We start from the raw sequence: 21,392 nt of genomic DNA, 5'->3' as shown, positions 1-21,392 counted from the left end.
TACAGTAGCATATTTAGACAGCTGTAAGCCCAAAATCTCCAGGGAAAACAGGGTAGAGGGTTTTTTTTATGTGGGAGTGGGATGGGATGGGGGTGCACTGATCCATTGCAGCTCTTTTCCTGTGCGGTTACTCTTCAGTCATGCATCCAAATGTTTCCTCTCACTCTCCATCACCTGGGCACGCTTTGACTTGACACTAACCTTAAAGGAGGACACATGAGGTTTCTGTTCATGAGCGTGCGCCTGGTGATTTTTGTTTTGTAAACTGTGAGAGAGAAACTTGATGTAATTTCCACATTTCAACAGTACTATAAAAGGAACATACCCCAAGGCGTGAGTTTTGCAAAATAAACTGGCCTTTCTCATTGTGTATTTGATGTATTACTTGGCGGGCAAACATGCACCGTCTTGTTCTTACACACTTCCACGCAGACACGCCGTACACACACGGTTTCGCATCTCTTTCTCATTCTTTTTCTCTCTCTCTGTCTCTCTAACTCTCATCCTTACACACACAAACACATTACCCACAATACTTTCAGATGTGCAGATACAGCCTTCCGTGTCTAACAGCAACCACTCATCATTGCACATATCCTGTAATCTCATATGATAGATAATTTGACATTTCCCTGTGCAATCACTACCGACAGACTTTAAGATGTGGAAAACATACTTTTTGTTTTATGTCCTGTTAAAGACTGTCATGTACTATAGGCTGTATTCAAAACTGCTCACTGAATAGTAGTTTTAAATATGCTATAGTTGATTTGGCTTCTTGGGGGGAGCAGAAACAATCTGTGAGAACACTGAAATGCTGTCATTTTAAGAGACATAGTGAAATTGTTAGCAAATTGTTTCCTATATACATGTCTATAAGTATATAAACTGTGAAAGAAAAGAAATGGATGTAGCCATTGTGACATCACTCCTTGGCTTGTGTACTCCTGTTTCGAAGCCTTGAGTTTGTCACTTTGACTGTCGCCATCTTGGCGCTGACCAACCACTAGTTGCTAGCTTGGTTAGCAAGGTGCATTTAATGCTAATGTTAGTTTTAGCGAGGGAAAAACAGGCTTAAAACAAAATGTATTTAATGTAAAAACTGAACAGTTGATTCTTAAGAGCTCTTTTAGCACAACCGAATGCTGAACAAGAAGCCTTTTTTAGGTAAGTCAAATGTTAAAATTAACTTAAATAAACTGAAAACAAACTTAAAATAGGAAAAAATAATCTTATACTACTGCTGGATATTAGAAAGAATTCAGGTTTAAAGCACTACTGTTTGACTTCACTTTGCAGACCTGTCATGTGATCTGATGTTAACAACAGGACAGTGAAGCAATGCTAATGCTGATCTTTTACTATATTCACATCCTTAGTTTAGTGTTAGCATGCTAACATTTGCTAATAAATACTAAACACAAAGTACAGCTGTCGGTGAGGTTGCCTCTAGCTGTTTCACATCCACTTTTATATTCACACCAGTGATGTCAGCTATTTTCATTTGCCATTAGCTTGAGGTCTATTTCTTTGATTCTTTGTTTGAAACTTGGCATTTCGTTGCTACAACAGCTTCCTGTCCTATTTTTTTCCACCTCAAAGACAGGCAAGAGTCCGAAGGGAAGTTTGGGGGGAAACATTGGGGTTTTCTTTTTTGAATTATGTTTATCTTGAGGCTTTGGTGAAACACCATAATATTTGTCCCATGGGCCATATTTTCCTGTTGACCTACTCGTGAGCACTCTGTATTCGATATGCCAGTGGTTTTGGAAAAGAATGACTGGATGGCATGCGTGTGAGTGCTCTTTTCCATATAGATCTGTGATCTGCTCAGTGGGTTTAGACAGGCCCGGTTGAAATGCTATCCAGTGAATTTTTATACAAGAGGGATGGAAAGAGAAAAGACGACTTGATGGAGTGACAGTTTGAAAAAGAGAGAGGCTCATGGAGAGAAAACGCAGGAAATACAGATGAAAAGGAGCTGCGTATGGTTCATTTCAGTCACTGTGTGTGCTATTTTTCCACTGCTCCATCTCTGCTGTTCTTCACGTTCAGTATCTGCCTGTGTCATCATCTCCCCAGTGCCCTTTTCCAGCAAGGTTGCATCTTCTGTGTGTTTCTCAGCTGATTACAGAAGCATATGTTTGAGGAATGCTTGATTGGAGAGCTGAATTGTGGCAGGCTGATGGGTTGTTTCCTCTTTCTAAATGTGGGTGCTGCAGGACAAAGCCCAGTCGATGTGTTGAAGTGTGACTACTTGAAAGACCTGTCAGCACTTTCGGCACCGTAGCAAGTCATGGACAGAGAGGTACATTGCATAAGAGCTTCTGTCATGTCTCTGATATGGAATCAAAGTAGAGTCAATACAGTTTTGAGCTTGTGAAACGATGTTTAGAAAGGAACCACAAAGCCTGTGGTTCTTTGTAAGTTTGTGAATGTGTAGAAAAGATTTGTATATGTGTATCAAGTCAAAAATCTGTGTGTATATTATATTGGTTAGGTCTGATTCTGTACTCAGATATCCACAAAAGTTAAGAGTTTTTGTGTAACCTCTTCACTGATGTAATTTGTGAGAGCATTTAATTTTTGTTGCAACAGATCTTTTCTTCACATTCACAACTCTATTTTTCAGCCTCTTCATAGTGTGATAACAGGCTTTGAAATAAAACATAATTTCACAAGCTCAAAATCTTATTGACCCTTATTTGAACCCATACTTCTGCTTAATACAGACATTTTTAAGGTTGCAATATCTGCTTTAGAAAAGTATTGCACGACTAATTTTGGACGACTTCATCTTTGTTTAATTGACATTTTGCTTGGAACCGTCCATCATGCAGGCAGTAATCAAGAAGATCAGGAGTGAAGAGAAAACAATGTGATCCAAGGCAGTTTTCTCAGAGTTTAAACAGGCTAGTTCATATTGGAAGAATAATATAAGCCAAGATGGTTGGCCGTATACAAGCCTTCATCAGGGAATAGGTTATTGTTTGAGAAGTGTTTTGCTGAAAACTAATTGCGTGCATATAAGAGATTCAGTGAATTTCTGTGTTTCTCAGTGGGAATTACAACAATGTGCTCGAGGTGTCATCCCATTTTTCTTTAATCGGTTCCATATTTGTAGGTCAGGTACAGGTCATAACAAGGAACTGAAGTACACGCAGGCCTTTGCTCTCCTCGTTATTGCATCATTATTTAACCAAGTGAAAAAAAATCACATTTCAGAGGACGCTCCAAGGGTTAAAGCCTCCTTCGACCACCTTTATCATATTACTATCGCTTTCTCTGATCGTCTCCAAGCCAAAGACAACACACAATACATTTTCAACAATGAAAAACACATGTTACTGATGTGACTCAATTTTGGGGTTAAAGACTGAAACCTTAGCTGTATGTAGCATATACAGGAGATCAGACACGTCTTTTTGTGGCAAGTGAAGCTTCAACTCACAATGAGCGTAAATACTCCACACTCTCACATCATGAATAATACTCTGCTGAGACAAACCAGGTGCCTTTTTGTATTTAGAGTTGCTGTTGGTGTCTCTGCTTGAAAAATTGCTGGTGAACTGTTGCGTCTCCTTCTGCAATTATGAGAAAGGTTAACTAGAGAGCCTGTTTCATGTCTACAGTTCAAGAAGAACTGCTTTAAAGCCTTGAACATTGTTTCTCTTAAATCTCATGTTCTGAATGTCATAATTAGTCAGAGCATTGGCATTGTGCTGTTTACTTAAATTAGTGGTTTGCTTCAATTAGATTGTTAAAACATTGTCCATGTTTTTGTGTATTTATTTAGGTTTTCTATTTAGTGCATTTTTACGCCCTGTTCTTTGCTTACTCTTCTTCCTCTTACTGTTTCTTTAAAGCTGCTGTGGATCCTAACATGATCTTAGATGTCATATTTACAGTTCTGCAGTCCTGATGGAGGCTGTTGAAGCCAAAATTCTGTGGTTTCACAGTGTTGATTACTGCGAACGGCTGCTGCAAATGGCTGCAATATTTCTTCATTATAACGCAAGACTCCCCAGACAGCATCTTGAACAAGCTTTCCAGGGGTTGTCTTCATCAGGCGTCACAGAGATTGGTTCTAACTTCCTTGGAGTAAAGAAAATGTGGTTCTCCTTTTAAGAAAATTAAGCTATCAAACTTTTTAACAAAGAAAAACATCCAGTGATGTTCCGAAGAGCCTGGAGATGTCTTAACCTGCAGTTAAGAGAATAGATTTAGTCATTATCCAGACATTGATTGCCCTCACATTGGCCCCACTATTCATTAATTTCCCCACCACTCGAAAGTGAAATAATGAACCCCAAGCTAGTTTTAGTCACTGTCAAGCTTTAACATTAATCTTTGGGGTAATGGTGACAGGTTCACACGCTAAGCAGAACCTCTGGTCTTCTAGTGCAGTGGTTCTCAAACTTTTTCACATCAAGGATGCCTAATCTGACACAAATTAGACCAGGGATCCCCATTTGATGAGATTTTGTCCCAGGGCCTCCATCAGATAAGCCTGATAAGACCAAAATAGTCACACATTCTGTCATTGTGTTACTTATGGATGGAATATAGTGAAAATAAATGATTCCCCTTTCTGCTGGAGGCCTCCTGGAACCCACGCATGGACCCCTAGGGGACCCCACTTTGAGAACTTCTGTTCTAATGGACTGTAGTTGTATATGAGGAATGTATTCATTATGTTAAAAGAAGCAGAAAAAGAATAACAACAGTGTGTCAACAAGCAACAAATGTAGCAATTGAGCAAGCTGTTAATGACTTAATGATTAAGTAATCATTAAAATGGTTACAATTACCAGATGTTAAAACTGCAGCAGCCACTGACCTGTTGCATTATGTCACCAGATAGAAACCCCTGTCTTAGGGATTGGTTCTGCATTTTTGTGCTCCTTCCAGACCACTCCGCTCCCCTCCAACAAAACAAATGAGTGCAGCAGCATACTTATAACTTTATGCTAATCTAGCATGAAATGTATCAGGACACCAAAAAAAATTAGTCACTCAGACAGGAAGGAGTTTAGGGGGAAAGGGATGTGTGATGTCGAATGTGAACAGCCCCAGATGGAAAGGGATGTCTCTTGTTCAGTTTCACATGACTAGCACAGAGAGGATGTACAGACACTGTTGCCAGACATGTTGTTTAACATACAGCAGTGTGAGATATGGAAAGTCAGATTTTTTTTTCTTGGACTAACTCCTATTTGAATATGAGCTGTTTTGATTTACATGTTGTCTGTTTTATTGTTTTTTTAATACAGCATTTGGCAGAGATGAATAAATGAATCACCATGCTCAACTCCAGTATGTTTAGATGGGCGCTGAACCTCAAAGGCAATGTGTTGTGCCTGGAAAAAAGAAAAGAAATAACCTAATTGTGATTGAATTGCCATAAAACAGACTAAATAGAGGTCAAATGAACACTCACAAACAAAGTATTACTGTATTTGGATTACCAAATACTTAACATCAGCGGGATGGGAAAATTTAGATGGATATACAGAGTTTGCTCTCATATGCCAATGCTACGGTTGATATATACAAACAAAACAAAATCATTACAGATCTGTAGGACAAAAACAGAACTTTAGCTTCTTTGAATCATTTAAAACCTCCTCCTCTTCCTCTTCCTCTTCATCTTCTCTTGGTGGCCTCCTCTTCCTTGCTTATTCCTCCTTCCTCCCTCACCTTATCCTCTTCTTCTTTTCCTCTTATAGCTATTTTAAAGACATACAGCTTTTTGTGTGAATGATTCTTACAGTTAGTGTATGCTCATTTTAGATTTCTAAACTTTGGTAGGGTTGAAGCTGCAATAATAGATTTTGTTTTGGCCACTTGGGGGCAGCGGAAAAAACACATGGACATGTTATCAGTTACACACACACATACACACACATACACTAATGTATAATGAATATTTACACATCCACAAGGCTCCTATTAACATTAGCATTTATTTAGAGTTGTGTTCGTGGCCATAGCAACATTTAGAAAATGCAGTTCAGGCTCTGAGAAAGTGTTTACTGTTATGAAAAGCTATAATATCCAGATGATATGGCAATATGGTCTCCATTTTGGAGCACAGGGGATCACTCAAGCTTGATTCTGGCTAGGAGTCCATAAATAAGATGTGGTGCTTAGCGTCTGCCCAGATCTGGATGTGGGTCCCACGCTCCCCGTTTCCTCCAGCCCACCTTGGCGGGCCTGTTTGGCCGATTCCAGCGGCTTTACACGGCTAATTTATGCCCATCCCCTCCTGTCATACCCTCTTTAAAACGCCACAGTGGTCGTGGTTGGGTTAAGGAGGGAGGCATGTGGGGGGCGGGGGGGGTGTTGGTGTAGTGGGACCCTGGTGGACTTAGCCTGTGCGTTCACCAGAAAGCTGCTAAAACATATGAGCTCTCCTGGATGTGCTAATGGGAAAAGCTCAGTGCTGAGAACATATGAACGCAGGTTCAGGAAACAGTAAATGTCACTGCTGATTCTTAATTACGTGTCCCATTCCTCCTCTGTGCCGTGGGCTGCATGTGGAGTTTTAGAGGCTTGCTCAGGTGGGATCCGACTGAGGTTACTGGCTTATTCAAAACGTCACTATAAAGAGTACAGTTAATTATTATAAAACATTGTGTCTCAGTTAGGTCTTTGGCCTCTGCTTTTATTAACCACCTCCTTATCAAGAAATAATCTAATTGTAGAGTAACAATTTTATTGATTTTTTAAAAATGATGTCATGATTAACTTTGCTGGATTGCCAAGACATTTGGTACAGAACGAAAATTTCAGTTTGTCTAATACTTTGGTGTATGATCAAATACCTGCAAAATGACATCAGCCTCAACTGTACTTTGTGTTTAGTGCCAATTAGCTAACATGCCAAAGTAGATAGTGAACTTAGCAAACATTATACCTGCTAAATATCAACATGCTAGTCTGCATGCTTAAGGTAGCATTTTGCTAAAGCACCACTCTGCCAAAGTACAGCCTTCTGAGATTCCTAGTCTTGTCATAGCAAATGAAAAATATATTAAATATATTGAAACTACTATTGTGAATCCATCCAACACAACCTTGCCGGATGTCTCAGGCCATGCAAGCTGACAAGCTGACTGCTGTTCTGAGAAACAAATCATGTTGTTTTCATTCATGCCGTAAAGAATTTCTGGGACCAATATCCAGTCAGAACAAATGTCTTCCTCTGCAGAGCTGTTGGGATTTGCCGTCAGGTCTCTTTGACTGTATGCAGGCAGAGATGGGTCCGTTAAAGGCCAAGTTGGCGTTTTTCTTTCCCATGAGTACATTATTTATCCCTAAAATGGCCTTGCATGCAGCACTGTTCTTTCTCTCACCTCAGCCATGATACAGTATCCTCAGAAGGCATGTTTATGGCTCCGTAAATCTGTCATCTTCAGATTACCACCAAATACTGAAACCAAATATTACTATTATTTGCAAGACCCAACAATCCAGTTGACCACCCCTCAATACCACATATTAAGTGACAGTATATAATCATGAGAAAGTAGTTGAGAGGAAAAGTTAGAAACATGGGGGTGGGGAAGAGGTGAGAGATGGAAGGGGGGGGGGAAAATGCTGATCAAAAGAGACGATTAAGAATAAATTATTCTGCTTATTCTACTTTACTTTATGTCCTTGAGTTGCCATTTTAGCAGTTCACCTCCCATCTGGCTTAAATTGGATTAAGCTGATTTGTCGGGGAATTACATCTTTATTTTAATCCTTTGGTTTTGGGGGGACGGGGAAGTGTGGTTGATTTTCAGCTGCAGGTCGTAAAATTCCTGTCCTGGTAAAACATTTTATACTGTGGCCCAGAAAGCTTTTTAAACAATGGCTTTGGTGTAAATCAACCCCCGGAGTACATACGCCGTTTGTGGGGGTGGTGGGAGGCTACCATTTATCCCGCCTGAACCTTTTAAGTCTCCTTGTGGGAGCAAAGGGTTCGGGCTCTTGAGTATAACTTAATGTCAGTCCCTGGTAACTTTAGCTTCATTTGTCTCGCTCTCTGAGAACTTGGGGCCTGTTAACTTGGGTCATCACCCCATAATACAGCAATTTTTAAATTTGACCCTTTATTCCACCACAGAGGAGTACAGGAAAAGATCAGTTAAACACAAGCACTTGCCGTAAAGATGTAGAGAAATATTTAAGAAATACCACAGTTCTACATGCCCCATCATTTATCACTAGCATACACATTTTGGGCAAGAATGGAAAAAAATACTGGCAATACGATTCTGGTGATTTGAACTATGGTACAACATCTTACATCATCATCTCAGTCTCGAGGCTAATACCGCTCCTCGTGTTATTTTATAGTACAGTGTGAGCACAAAGCTGTTTAAAGCATGTTCGTTCTGTATGTTTTGGACAGTAACCTCACCTCCTGAATACATAAATAAACCTCCACAGGGAACCTGGGCTCGTTTATGGATCATTCCGGTTAATTACAACATACGCGCTACTTCCGTGTATTTGGCAATCATTTCTATCAGTAATAATAACATTATACTCACCGAGATTTATTGTTGAGATCTCAGAAGGTGGTGGTGACATCACTAAAAGGTCCAACGGGATAAGAAACTTGAACAGACAAACAGATTTCAGAGAGAAATCTCCAAATAAGAGAAAACAAATACACAAAACTGTCCATTTTAAACATCTATCAAAGTTCACAGACAGTCGCCCTGGTTCAACTTTGATTGACTGTACTTATCATATTTCAGTCAGAGAGTTTTACGTCAAGGAATTTACCATTTATAGGAAACGGTTCAGTTAGGTTTGTTGGGAAAGTCTCTGCTTTTTGAGGGGATTCTCAAAGAATTTGTGCAGCAATTCTGTTGGCAGAACAAATTTCCCCTCAACAAATAAACATTAAATCTTTGATATATGAACAATATCAAAAAATATAGCACACACTGTTAGGGAGTCTGGTTATAATGGTTGGACTGTACACCTGCTGGTGTCATGGACTCGTGGTTTTGGAACTCTGTGTTTTGTTCTTTTGGTTTTACGGTGTTACACTTATGTTGCCGAGGGCTTTGGGTCATTTGGTTTTGTTCGTTTATGTTATTTGACTTCTCTTTGAAGGATTTTCTTGCATTCCTGGTAAGCTTATGGTGTTGTATTCTCGGACAGTTTGATGTACAATATGCTGGGTTTGTGTTTTCTGGGTTTTGGTTTGCTCCTTGTTTTCCATGTGTGTTCCTTCACTCTTCCTGTGTTCATGTGCTCCTCCTCACACCTGCCCTGCTCCTCGTGTCCTCCCTAGCCTATCAGCTGCCAGCCTGCCTTTGTGTTGTTCCACCTGTTCCTTGTTGTCAGATTAGTTTGGTTAGAAGTGTAGTTTTCACTTCAGTCTTTGCTGAGTCATCTGTTCAGTCATGCCTGGTCTGTTCTGTTTTGTCCTGTCGTGTCTGCGCCACTTCCTTCAACCTGCTCTGTTGTGCCTTGTGTTCAGTTCTGTCTGCTCAGCCAGCTTTTGCTTTTTCCCTGCCAGTTGCAGTAATAAAGCAAGTTTTCTTCAGCCTTGCTTCTGGTCTCTGCATTTGGGTCCAACCCCTTCGCAACCCATGGCAGAATGACTGGAAGTTACTAGCCAGCTGATAACCACACAGCTGCTCAATGAACCAGTGTTTGTGAAGCACGATTGACCCAGGTGATGCCAGTCAGCTTACGCAAGAGTGACTTCAGTGCTCTGCCCGATCTAATGATGCGTTCCATTTGTGCACTCACACAGTTTTCCTGAACAATGACGAACTGTTCCAGGTGTATAATAAAGTTGTTGATGTAATCTCACTAAACTGTGGGCTTGTTTACAACCAGTTTGATTATCTATTATTTGCCCTGTTTGACTTTGTTGCAGCGATGATGTCATCCCTAGATCTCACCAATTACTTTGGAAAGTACAATGTTATCATAGGCGATAGCAATAATGAACAAAACTAGAAAAATAAGACCTGAATTGTAATAACCCGCAGTTTTCCTTGAATTTCTGTGTGTGGACAATCAGTTCCCCTAATCTTGTGAACCTCTTGCATGCTTTCCTCATGCAACCTAATATCTTAGCCTGCCCTTGTGTAAAATAACAATGCACTATATCATTTTTTCTCACCTCGTCGTCCTCGTGGATTATTGTTTAAACTGTCAGGAGACACCTCCAGCAATGTTGTGGTAGAGGACTGGCTCCAATTGAGTGTCAATCAAACACATTAATTTCCTCCTCGAGTGTTTAGTTTTAAACTCTGGGCACATCATCGATGCCACAGTTTATTTTATGTAGTCATACATTTGCAAATATGAGAAGGATTTCTTCTGAAAGCAAATATCAGAAGGTTATGGATTAAGGGTGCAAGGGGGTATGATTTCTGTGTAGGCCTGTGAAAACATGCACGTCCACGTCCCTCCCCACTGGCACCTCAAAATACACCGGTGTTAAGTGGATGTTTGAGTGGGTGTGTGTGTGTTTTTAGATAGCTCACTGATTCATAGAATGTACACACGTTCAAGTCAAACAAGCCAAGTCCCATACTGTCAGCAGCGAACTAAGACTTCACAACGGGTTTGATGTGTTAGAACTGCAGTATCCAAAGTGTGTGTGTGTGTGTGTGTGTACTGGTTTAGTGTCAAGACATCCGCTCCCATGTTGTGATTGGGGTTGCTGACTATTTGCTCTGGAGTGCTGCACATTCCTCACAGCCTTAATTGATAGCAATTATGTGGTTTTTGATTTGGTGCTTGATTGGGAGGCGGATTTGAAGTCTTGATTCGAAGGGCACAGAGTTTTTATTGTCTTTGGAACGTCAGGGTTGAATGCCTGAATGATAGCCTGCTACCTTGTAAGTCACTTCACGGGGCACCAGCGGGTTGGCACTAAAATTTGACTGCAGTGTTTTTCATGTTCTGTTTCAGCCTTGTTTTTGTTTCTTGCCATTGCAAAAGTTAAAACTGGAAAGCTACTCAGTGTATAGTATATTCCCCCTGTGCCAAGAGCTGTCCATCTTACCGGTTGTTTTTCTCTATAACCAGAGGAATTGTCCCTCCAGGGGACACCTGGCTCGTTCCCCACCTCCACAGTGCAAATGTTCACTGGCTTAAGCTGCCAGATGTTATGAAAGGCTCTATTGAAGCTCCTGTAGACTTTTTTGCTCATAAAGGAATAGGAAAAAAAAGTCACCATGGCTGAGAAGTCTATCCTGATAGCTTTAGTGACCGGACTATGTCATCTGATTTACATGGGGCTTTCACATGAAGCTATATTGAGATCAAAACACAGTAAAGTGGCTGACATGAAGTCATGTGCTCCCAAATACGTCTCGGTTGTGTTTGGATGTATGTTTGGAGTCAGCAGATCTATGCATGCATGGAAATTTCTGGAGCCGTCACTTCGTTTTTCTTAAGATACCACAGTATGACGGAGAATTTCTGACGTTTCCAAAATAGAGCGTTGGCAATAGACAGAAGAAAGCTGTCCAGAGCTAAAAAAGAAGAGAAATGAGAAACAGTGGCATGAGTGAGAATAATAGAATGAGAGAAAGGCAAGAGCAATATGAGAGACAGAAATTTGAGATATTAGGAGAAGAAATGGAAAAAAATCAAAGGGGGAAGAAAATTGGTTTGCAGTTGTTGTCTGTGTGCCATTATTCCTGCTGTATGACTCTTTGACACATGCACACGCACGCACACACGCATACACACACGCACACACACACACACACACACAAAGTCAAATGTGTGAAGCTGTGAAGTTGCAGCTGGTCCAACTCCTTGTTTGAACTAGCACGCTTGACTGAGGCCCATTTATTGATTGGCCAGAGTGTCAGACCTGAGGACTCGTGGGGCTTGAACCCCCCACCACCCCACCCTCCACCTCCCCCACCCACCCCGATTACTCCCCCCTGATTTCCCCCCCCCCCCTGCATTCACGCATCGCACACGCAAATACACAGCGCACACGCAAATACACAGGCGCACACACGCACACACACTCCCAGTCCTCCTCCCTTCCCTCCCCTTCCCCAAGTTACTCCTGAGGAAGAAAAGGAGCAAGTTCAGAGAGAAGACGGCAGGCAGACAGGACACAGAGTGACCCAGAGAGGAGGGCATCACACGTCAGGCTCACACGCAAACAAACAACACACAGTCAGAAGGAGGAAACGACTCACACGCTCTGAAAAAGGCATGGAGCAAGTGTTTTCATCTTGCAAGCTATTGGTGACAGCCCTTCTTATCCTGGTACTGTAATCTCTACTCTTTACTTTTCCTCTGTTCTATCCTGTTAAAAAAGAGTTCATTTGAATATTTTTTTGTCTTTGCTTACTTCATCAACATCCTTTAATATGTTACATTAAGTATTGCATTCAGAAAGTATGTCCTCTAATAGATTTCTTTACTATGCACAAGTGTGTATTGTATTGTGTATGCGCAATATGCAGTTGCAGTGACGTGACTCGTCTTAATTACTTACTTATGAAAAGTTGCCATGCCTCTCTGCTAAAGTCACAAAAGTAGACTTGTCATTCACACGCAGGTCAGTGAGCTGTTTTGTCTGAGGTTAGGAATCCCTGTTACATTACAGTGACTGCCCCGCGGCGTGACGGTGAGTACAGCACCGTGCGGCGTGGCGCAGACGACAAGGGATTCAACAGATGTGCAAATATCATGTGTCTTGCCAACTGAAAAGGCCATCGTATGTATATTGACACAGTCTGCAAAAGAAGGCACCAGAGTCAGGTTTCTTTCCCCTGTCGAGGAGTTTTCCGTCTTCAAGGAAAATGTCCTTAGTCTCAGCTGCTGACAGGTGACTTAAATAGAATCTGTCCATCAGAATAACGTATAATGTGCAGATCAGTGGTCTTTTATCATACGCTCATTTCCTCCTATCCACATGATGTGAAAACACGGGATGGGTGACAGCCGGGGGCCGGCGTGGTCATACGTTTGCTCTGTTTTTCTCATTGTACAGACAGCGAAAGAGCAGGAGAATATATATATCCATCCAACATATATCCGTGCTTTGTTGCTTAAATGGAACTGTTATTAAGAATTTCACCTGTGTGCCTGCTCCCTGTGTGAAGCCGTCCAGTGCAAATAAAACCCTGAAGGGATCAGAGCAGGAGAGGTGGGATGTGTAATGATGGAGGGTTAGGAAGCCTCCAAGTGGATATCCGAGCCTTTTGATTATTGGATCCAAATCCCAGCGGGACAGCCGTCCGACTAGCGAGCCTTGTGTTCCTCCACCTTCATTGAGAACAATAGCAGCACAGTGAGCCAAACAACCTATTACTCCTCATCTCCATCCCTCAGTCCTTCATCTGCTTCCTCTCCTCTCTCCTCACCAGCCTTGTTATGCCTCCAGCTCACTTGGCTTTGCAACACACAGCTCGCAGCCGTAATTGAGTGCAAAATTCACTGATTGCTTTTCAAAGGAGAATTAAGCTGGTGTGCTAACTGGCTGCCCAGAGTTCAGCCTGTGTTTATTTACCGTGGATCTAAACATTGAAATAGTTGGCCCGGGCAGAAAGTATTGCCGTTTGCCGATATGTTTGGCTGTATGCTCCGTTGGCTGTGTGTTTAGGTTTTGCCGTTCCCCTCTGCTGTTCCTCAGGCGTCATCAGCACTGACAGCCATTTATATCAGTCCCCACGCACTTTTAATAATGTGAACCCACCACCCCGCTCCGCAGCATACAGCACGGGTGTTTTTGCTACCGGGAACCAAAGAAAATAATCAGAAGCAGTATTATTACTTTGTATCTGCTTTCCCCTGCAAGACCCATTCATCTTTGTAGACGAAGCACAATGCCATGCTGTTGGGAAAAGGGGCCAAAGAGGTCAAAATAACTTGGCGTACCTTGACGTTTTCCTCTAAAATCTCCAGGCCATGTATCTCAAATGTAAGGCTGGACCTTCACCCCAAACTAGTTGTCAGCTCAGTAGGCATAAATCTTTTTAAGAGCAGGTGTTACACATAAAGTTCACATGGTTCCTCCCCTATTCAGTGTGTTCAGAATAAGTGGGCTTGTTGCGGCTCACAGGGCTTCAGGATTTTTAAGTCACTGTCAAAAACTCTGCTGGATGGGTGGTGGGAGGCTGTTTAAAGCGCACAACAGCTGCAATCTTAGATTATTCTTTCATGGTTCACCAGCACCAAAAAGACTGCCAAAGTGTTCGGGTTATTGTGTTAAATGAATTCGTTTTTTCTATCCATCTTTTCCTTTTCATGGCTAAAACCACTAGTGAATAGCAGATTATTTTATTGAATGTGTTTGTACCTCTAGTCCTTTGAGCCACATTCCAACTGACATAGGAGGTGGATGATTTGTCCCAGTGTTTGTTCCAATCCCCTGAGTTTTCATTTTTTTTGGTTTTCATCCATTCAGCAGGTATAGAACCAGTTTTACTTGGCCTTGGTCTTGCTGGCAGCTTTTAAGTAAAAAAAAAAAAAAAAAACTCCACTGAGCTATAGCAAAAGCAATCTATTTTTCTTTTCACTTCATCCAGGCCTGGTATTCAGAGAACGTAGCTCTCTAACTTCATTCAATCAGTTCTGCAAGGGGCTTATGTAGTTGATCCACATCACGTGGCTGTGCCAGCCTTACAAATAAACTCTTTTTTTAAAGCAAGGTTAGTGAGTCCAATGAAATCTCCTTTTGAGAAATACAAAAGGCTTGAAGAGAAAAAGAAGAACAGAGTGAAAGGAGTTAAAAGTGAGTCAGGTAGACTGGCGGAGAGGATCTTCATTTTTTCGCCTGTCACTCTACATCTGAGATGCACATTGTCCTTGCAGTTGTAAAATTCATCTTCTCATAATATTGATTTTGGATCCTGCAGTAATATCCCTGGCTCTGCTGCCAAATACAGCACGATGCAATTAACAGAGAGACGCACACAAGTGAGGCCCCGAGCTTAAGAGAGGACTAACATTTCATAATCTAAAAGATGACTCAGACATCAGAAATAGGCAAAGGGGCAAAAGTCGAGAGCTTTTGATTAGTTCCCCTTGCAGCCTCTCTCATCCTGTCAAATCCAGTCTTGTTACGTTTGCAACAGCTCCTGGAATTTAGTTCAAGCTTTCTACCAGCACGTTTTTTGTGGACTCTGATAAAACTATTTAAACTATTTATAGGGGATTACTATCTAGATTTAAAGAAAAAAACACAACTCGTATGACTTTAAGGTACTTATAAGATGTTGAATAACTAGTAGCATTATTGGTTGATCAAGCCCTTGCAGAGTTCTTAAGACAGTCTAGCATAAAGGCGGCACTGATTTTCAATGCCCACTGCATTTTATACTCCCCTCTTCATGTCTTTTCTCCTGGTTTGCAGAGCTCACGGACAGCCCGATCAGAAGAGGACAGAGACACGCTGTGGGATGCCTGGGGCTCATGGAGTGAATGCTCTCGTACCTGTGGAGGAGGAGCCTCGTATTCCCTAAGACGATGCCTCAGTTCCAAGTAAGGTTCCGCATATAGGGGTGCTGCATGATAAAGACTCAACTAAGATCTAGTTCCAACAATGTCTAATCTTTAATTAATGTATAAATAAAATAAATCTATATGTATCTTGCCTCTTATAATATATAGTTGGACAGTAATCTCAGCGCTTCTCCTTTAAATGTAGTTTCTAATAGTCTTTTATGGTTTTGAAAAGTAGAACAGTCACATTTCTAAGTATGTGGCTTTATAGATGCTTAGATTGAAAGAAGAGAGGATAAACAGTAAATTAAATGTGTGTAATTCCAAGTTAGAACCTCACTGACCTCCAGATAAATGGAAACATCTCATGGCCAATTTGTAAGAGTATGTTCAAACACTATCCAGGGCAGTCTTCTCTTTTAAAGAGTAAAGAACTGACTGAGGCTGGCCTGGTTTCTATTAAAGTGCCATATCATTGCTTTCAGGGGGTCTTTCTCTGTTGCTCACAATCATTCAGCCAAATAAACCCAGACAGCATCTGTAATAGTGTGAGTAAATCTCAATCAACCAATCGCTCCATTTCTATGGGCTGTAATGGGAATGCTCAAAATACACATGACTGTTATGTGACTGTTAAATTGCCCTGAGGGGTCAACTGAGATCACTTGCCCATCAACCTCCTAAAACTGTCTAGACCATATGAGCTTAAGTCTTGAATTCATCAGTGACAACATTGATCTGATTATTAGTAATGGCCGGCACATATTTCTTCACAAATCAGAGCGTAACAATCAATGTCCCTTGCCAAAGCACGTGTCACTTTTAATAACTCTTTTCTGTGATACAGTTCAGGCTCTGCAAGCAATGAGCCTCCATTGGATTCCCACTGCTCATCATCTCGGCTTAAGTCTCGGAAGGAACGAGAAGTTGCACTTTGGACCCCTCGGTCCTTTCATCCTCGTGCCAAAGTCACCCGGTTGGTTAGATTCCAAGCTAACCCAGTGGGCTTGAAGATTAAAGCTCAGGGCCAAGTGCACTGGGCAAAGTGGTCAATTACAAATGGATTTAAGGAACACGAAAAAAAAAAGGCAGACTGAGTGAGAGGGTATGTTTTCCATAGAAATGTTGTCACATTTATAGACTGGGAAATAGTTTCAAGGTGACTTCATTGCATTCCTTTATTTTACAGTTCCCAGAATGTACGGCTCACTCACTAAAGGTAGCCAGTGGCTGCCAAAGTCACCTCTGTTTCACTGTTGGGGGCTTCAGAGGGAGCACCGGCGGTGACAGGAGCAGCCAGTGAGGTCATAAAAGAATACGACTATCCAAAGACTCACTGACAAAACAAGGCAGATCACACTTGAAGACACAACCGAGATGTGTCAAAAGGTGCTCCCAGCGCTGTCATAACCATGAATCTGTCTCTACTAGAACTAGGGAACTGGGCTAAGAAGCATGAGACTGTCAAAACCTCAACCTCAAAGTGCCAGACCCCTACTGTGCTGCACTGTAAACACTGAGGTCAATGGCTTTTTGAGGAGTTCATTTCATGATATCAGCAACAGCCATTTCCCTTTGCTTGCCCAGAATTTTTTTTTGGTCAGGCAAACCTCAGAATGCTACTGGCTGTAAAAGCAATTGACGTGTTAAGAGGTGTTTGGGGTTTGAGCTCAGTGTGGGATGTAGGCAGTGTAAGTGTAGACGTAAATGTTCATGTGTATTTAGGTCCAAGCGGGTGTTTATGAACTTGTGTGTCCTTTGGCAGTAGCGGTAATGTATGGGGTTCTTGAGCAAATGGTCCATCCCACCTCCTCACCCCACTGTTGCGTGGGAATGAGGGAGCAGTATCCTGGCCCCGGGTGGCAGATCAAACAGCGTCATTAAAAAGCACAGCACAAGGCCCCTTGTGTGTATGTATGTGTGTGTGTATGTGTGTCTGTGTGTGTGTGTGTGTGTGTGTGTGCGTGTGTGTGTGACTCTTTGGAAAGAGAAGTTGAAAACAGGCATGCAACACCCTCCAAACCAATACCACTCCAACTCTTTGACCTTTATACACACACACACAAACATACACACACACACACACACACACACACACACACACACAAGCGCACACACTGGACCCACTGCTACTGCAAAATACACAAGAATAATGACTAAACACAGATTGCCTGGTCCTCATTAGTCTTACCCATACAACACACTTCACTTGATCACAAGCTCCATTATTAACAACAGCATAGCCGGTTTACAGCAAGTGTGGACACATGGATTGGGTGTTATGGCAAGAGAAAGCACTGCTCTATTATTTATGAGGCTCATGGTTGGCAAACACTTCAGATATTGGTTCTTTTTTTGTCATTTCTGTCTTATAAAAAGAGGCCAGACTCCGTATTTTGTGTTTGTCTAGATCATTTTAAAGTAAATAGGAAGAGACAGTTGTGTACCCCATTGATAGCCTTAAATAAAGACCAGCCTCTTGAAAACAAGGTAGTATGTAAGTGTTGCATAAAATGTTTCATTGCTGTTGAGGAGGTTTTTACTACTGATTTGGTTACTGACTTGTGAAAATTTCAGGCAGTGATATAAGATGACTTTCACCAAAGGCATGCTACACCCATGTCTAAAGGCTATGGTAGTTAAAAGTAACATTTCTCCAAGGCAATGAGTTGTCTAATTAACTTGGCACCATGATTATGTCTTCACAGGGTAAGGGACCACCCTCTGCCTGTGCAGTGCTAAAAACACCTCTTCTCCAATGTTTCACTGAGCCCATGTACAGGCTGAATCAGCAACAAAAACAATATGTGTACAAGCTACAAAGGATCCAAACCCATCTTAGTTTGTGAATTTAAAGTGACATTTTTCTGGAGTATAAGAGGCAGAAAAGAAAATAAGAAAACATTCAACTATGGTAGAAAGCCAAAAAGAATGTCTAAAATCTGTGCTACAGTAGCAAGCACCACATAAAATCCTGGACAGAACAAATTGCACTTGTTTAACTTTTAAAGCCTTACCACTAGAAGCCTTAAATGCTATACAAAAGACCATGCATTAATTAAAATCAAAGGGGCTTAACCCCTTGGAAGTATGAATGTGATCAGCAAATTTACTGGTAGACTGCTCATTATATAATGAAATATGTTATATGTAAAGTTGGCAATTTGGCTTGCTGGGAGTTGCTGGTCATTGAGGGCCCAAATGGAAAATCGTGCACAGTACATTTCGTGGCAAACGGCCCACTAGATTTCTTATGTGCGAGGGGAAATTGGGGCCGAAAGGGCAAGAGTTCTCCAAAAAATTATACACCATCACAATATTTCTACCAAATTTCATGACAGTGGGCCAATAGTTGTGGAGGCCACAACGTTACATTACCCTTCTTAAATGGCCTGACTGCTTTTAAACCGTTCTGACTGAAAATTGATCAATAGCAAAGCCCCATTTTTATGCTGCCTCAAATGTATCAATAATATGGCAAAGGTTATTGAGCCCTGCTTGCAATTACTTTCAATCTACTGAGATGAGTTGATGACATGTATATGGACATTATGAGCCAGACAAATTTTACTGCTGACCCAATATTATAAGATGTTATTACAATGATTTTTTCATGGTTTTAATAGATTTCAGTCCATTACTTGTCTGAGCATAAGGGTTTTGGCATGCGACTTACAAGTTTTACTATATGTGCAGTCTTGTGTGTAGTTAACTGATGAGCAAGCTCAGTGTAGTTGTGTCTTTTGTGTGTATTTGACAGGAAAGAGCAGGGTCACAGCCTGTGAGTTATGTGTTATGTGCTCCAGGAATTCTGATACTTCAACCGAGTCGTTTTTCCCTAACCTATGATGACGCCATGATGAATCCTAAGTCCCGGCCCCATTTCTGCTTAGTCTTCAGTTTGTAGTTTCCAAAGTCAAGAGGAAATGAAGAAGGAAATTCATTCTATTCCTTTGCCTCTTTTTTTTTAATGTCTAGATTATATATTGCTCGTCCCAGTGTGATTTTCCACACTGATCCAGATCTTTGCTACCTGTCTCTCTGCTCTTGGTCTTTGAAATAGTCTTGCTTGGGTTCAAGCCCCATGACCTGCTGTTTGACTTGGCAGAGAGGACTGTCTGGATTCGTCACAGGGTCTAATGTTCTTGCCATGCCACACACTCCACATCCACTCGCTCTGCTCTCTGAAATAATATTGTAAAAATCCTTAAAGCCCTCGTTCATCTGCGAGTCCAAACTCTGTAACGTTGCCTCCGATCATGATTCCAGATTAGCTAAGGACTGATGACACTGGAATTCCTCTTAAGTTTCCAAACTCAAAAGAATATCCTTTGATTAGTTTCCACTGGGGTCTTGGATAATTGGCCTATCATAGTCACCATCAATGGTTTATCATCACTCAGCATCAAAGCACAAAGGAATCCTAATTTTCAAGAAGTGGTTAGGTCCATAATTTGGGCAGAGACACTGCAGACTGTCATGCAGAGAGCCGTGATCCAAACTGCTCCAATCTGTTCAGCAGACACTGCTTAGAGGGGACCGGCTGTGTCTGCTATAAGACTGAATGTGTGGAACTGGTTTATAAAGTCGGCCTGATGGTCCACCACATTGGTCCAGACATATATCAACAGCTATTGGTTGGATTTCCATGAAATTTTGTACAGGCATGCATTGTTCCCTGAGGATGAGACCCTCTGACTCTGCTGATCCACAGACCTTATCTGTAGCACCACCAACCAGTTGATATTTTTGTTTTGTAGTAACGCTACAAGACAAGATGGTACAAGTGAACATGCGTCAACATGATACTGTAAATACATTATTGATTACACATTTTCAGATTTTATACCACCATTCTTGGAAAGCATGATTACTACATTTCATCATATTCCTAGATTTATGTTAAGCCCCTCATAAACACACACTTCTGGAACCAAATATACACCCTTGTATTTATGCATACTCAAACAGTGTGAATTAGACTGTTAAGTATTTGTGAACACACCACAGGACTCCTGTTTGTGGGTTGCCACATCATCACTGTAGGATTCTTCTCACGGCTCAGCAATTCAAAAAATGAGAGTAAAAAAAATCTGAATTAATGGTTGAAGTACCAGCTGCCTCGGATGAAGAGGACTTGTGTGCATTGTGGTTTGTTTTATCATTCACCCCCAAAGCCAGTTCACCCACATGCTCATTTTTTCCTTCTCCAGGACCTGTGAAGGGCAGAATATCAAATATCGCACATGCAGTAATGTGGTAAGTTCAACAAACTCATCTTTACGTAATGATGTCAACAGAGCTTTCATGTGGTTTTGTCTCGAATTGCAAACTGTGATTGAGAATATAATGTGGCTAAGCTGTGAAAATATTACCAGAGTTTATGGTTGAGGGGTATAATTTAGTAATCTAGGATTCTGTTGTTTGAGAGAAAGTGAGAAGTTGTCAGAAGGAAACATCAAACTCCTTCTGCTTTCATTTAATTCATTTGTGTGTTATCCACCCTCAGGACTGCCCTCCAGACGCTGGCGATTTCCGTGCCCAACAGTGCTCAGCTCACGCAGATGTCCGGTACCAGGGTCAGTACCACGAGTGGCTACCGGTGTACAATGACCCGGACAACCCCTGTGCTCTCAAGTGCAAACCAAAGGGCTCAGGCCTTTTGGTGGAGCTGGCTCCAAAGGTGCTGGATGGGACGCGCTGCTACACCGAGTCCTTGGACATGTGCATCAGTGGAGTCTGTCAGGTTAGAGGAAGACTCACAGAGCTGTATTATTTCTGTCAACAAGAAGTATATATTTATTTTTTGATTTATCTATTGTTGAAATCACAACTGCTTCTTGTAGACTTGCAATACTGTGGAGACAAAATATAAAAATAACCTACTCCTTGCGCTTAATATCTAGCTCTCTGCCTCAGTCTTTGGACGTTTGTGGGGTCCCGAGAGA

General features: G+C 41.5%; 1 protein-coding gene across 3 annotated transcripts in view; it reads left to right on the top strand.

The window, feature by feature from the left end:
- The window catches only part of LOC134005781 (ADAMTS-like protein 1), a 94,002-nt gene that overhangs the window by 49,206 nt on the left and 23,404 nt on the right, over window positions 1-21,392 (top strand). For all 3 annotated transcript variants that reach the window (XM_062444774.1, XM_062444773.1, XM_062444775.1), the window contains exons 3-5: window positions 15,356-15,483; window positions 20,658-20,703; window positions 20,954-21,190. In XM_062444774.1, the coding sequence (XP_062300758.1) occupies window positions 15,356-15,483; window positions 20,658-20,703; window positions 20,954-21,190 (411 nt within the window). The remainder of the gene's footprint in view (window positions 1-15,355; window positions 15,484-20,657; window positions 20,704-20,953; window positions 21,191-21,392) is intronic.

This window comes from Scomber scombrus, chromosome 23, assembly GCF_963691925.1.
Source record: "Scomber scombrus chromosome 23, fScoSco1.1, whole genome shotgun sequence".
NCBI lineage: Eukaryota > Metazoa > Chordata > Actinopteri > Scombriformes > Scombridae > Scomber > Scomber scombrus.
Note: the sequence above shows the minus strand (reverse complement) of the source record. Positions and strands in the feature narration are given on the sequence as shown.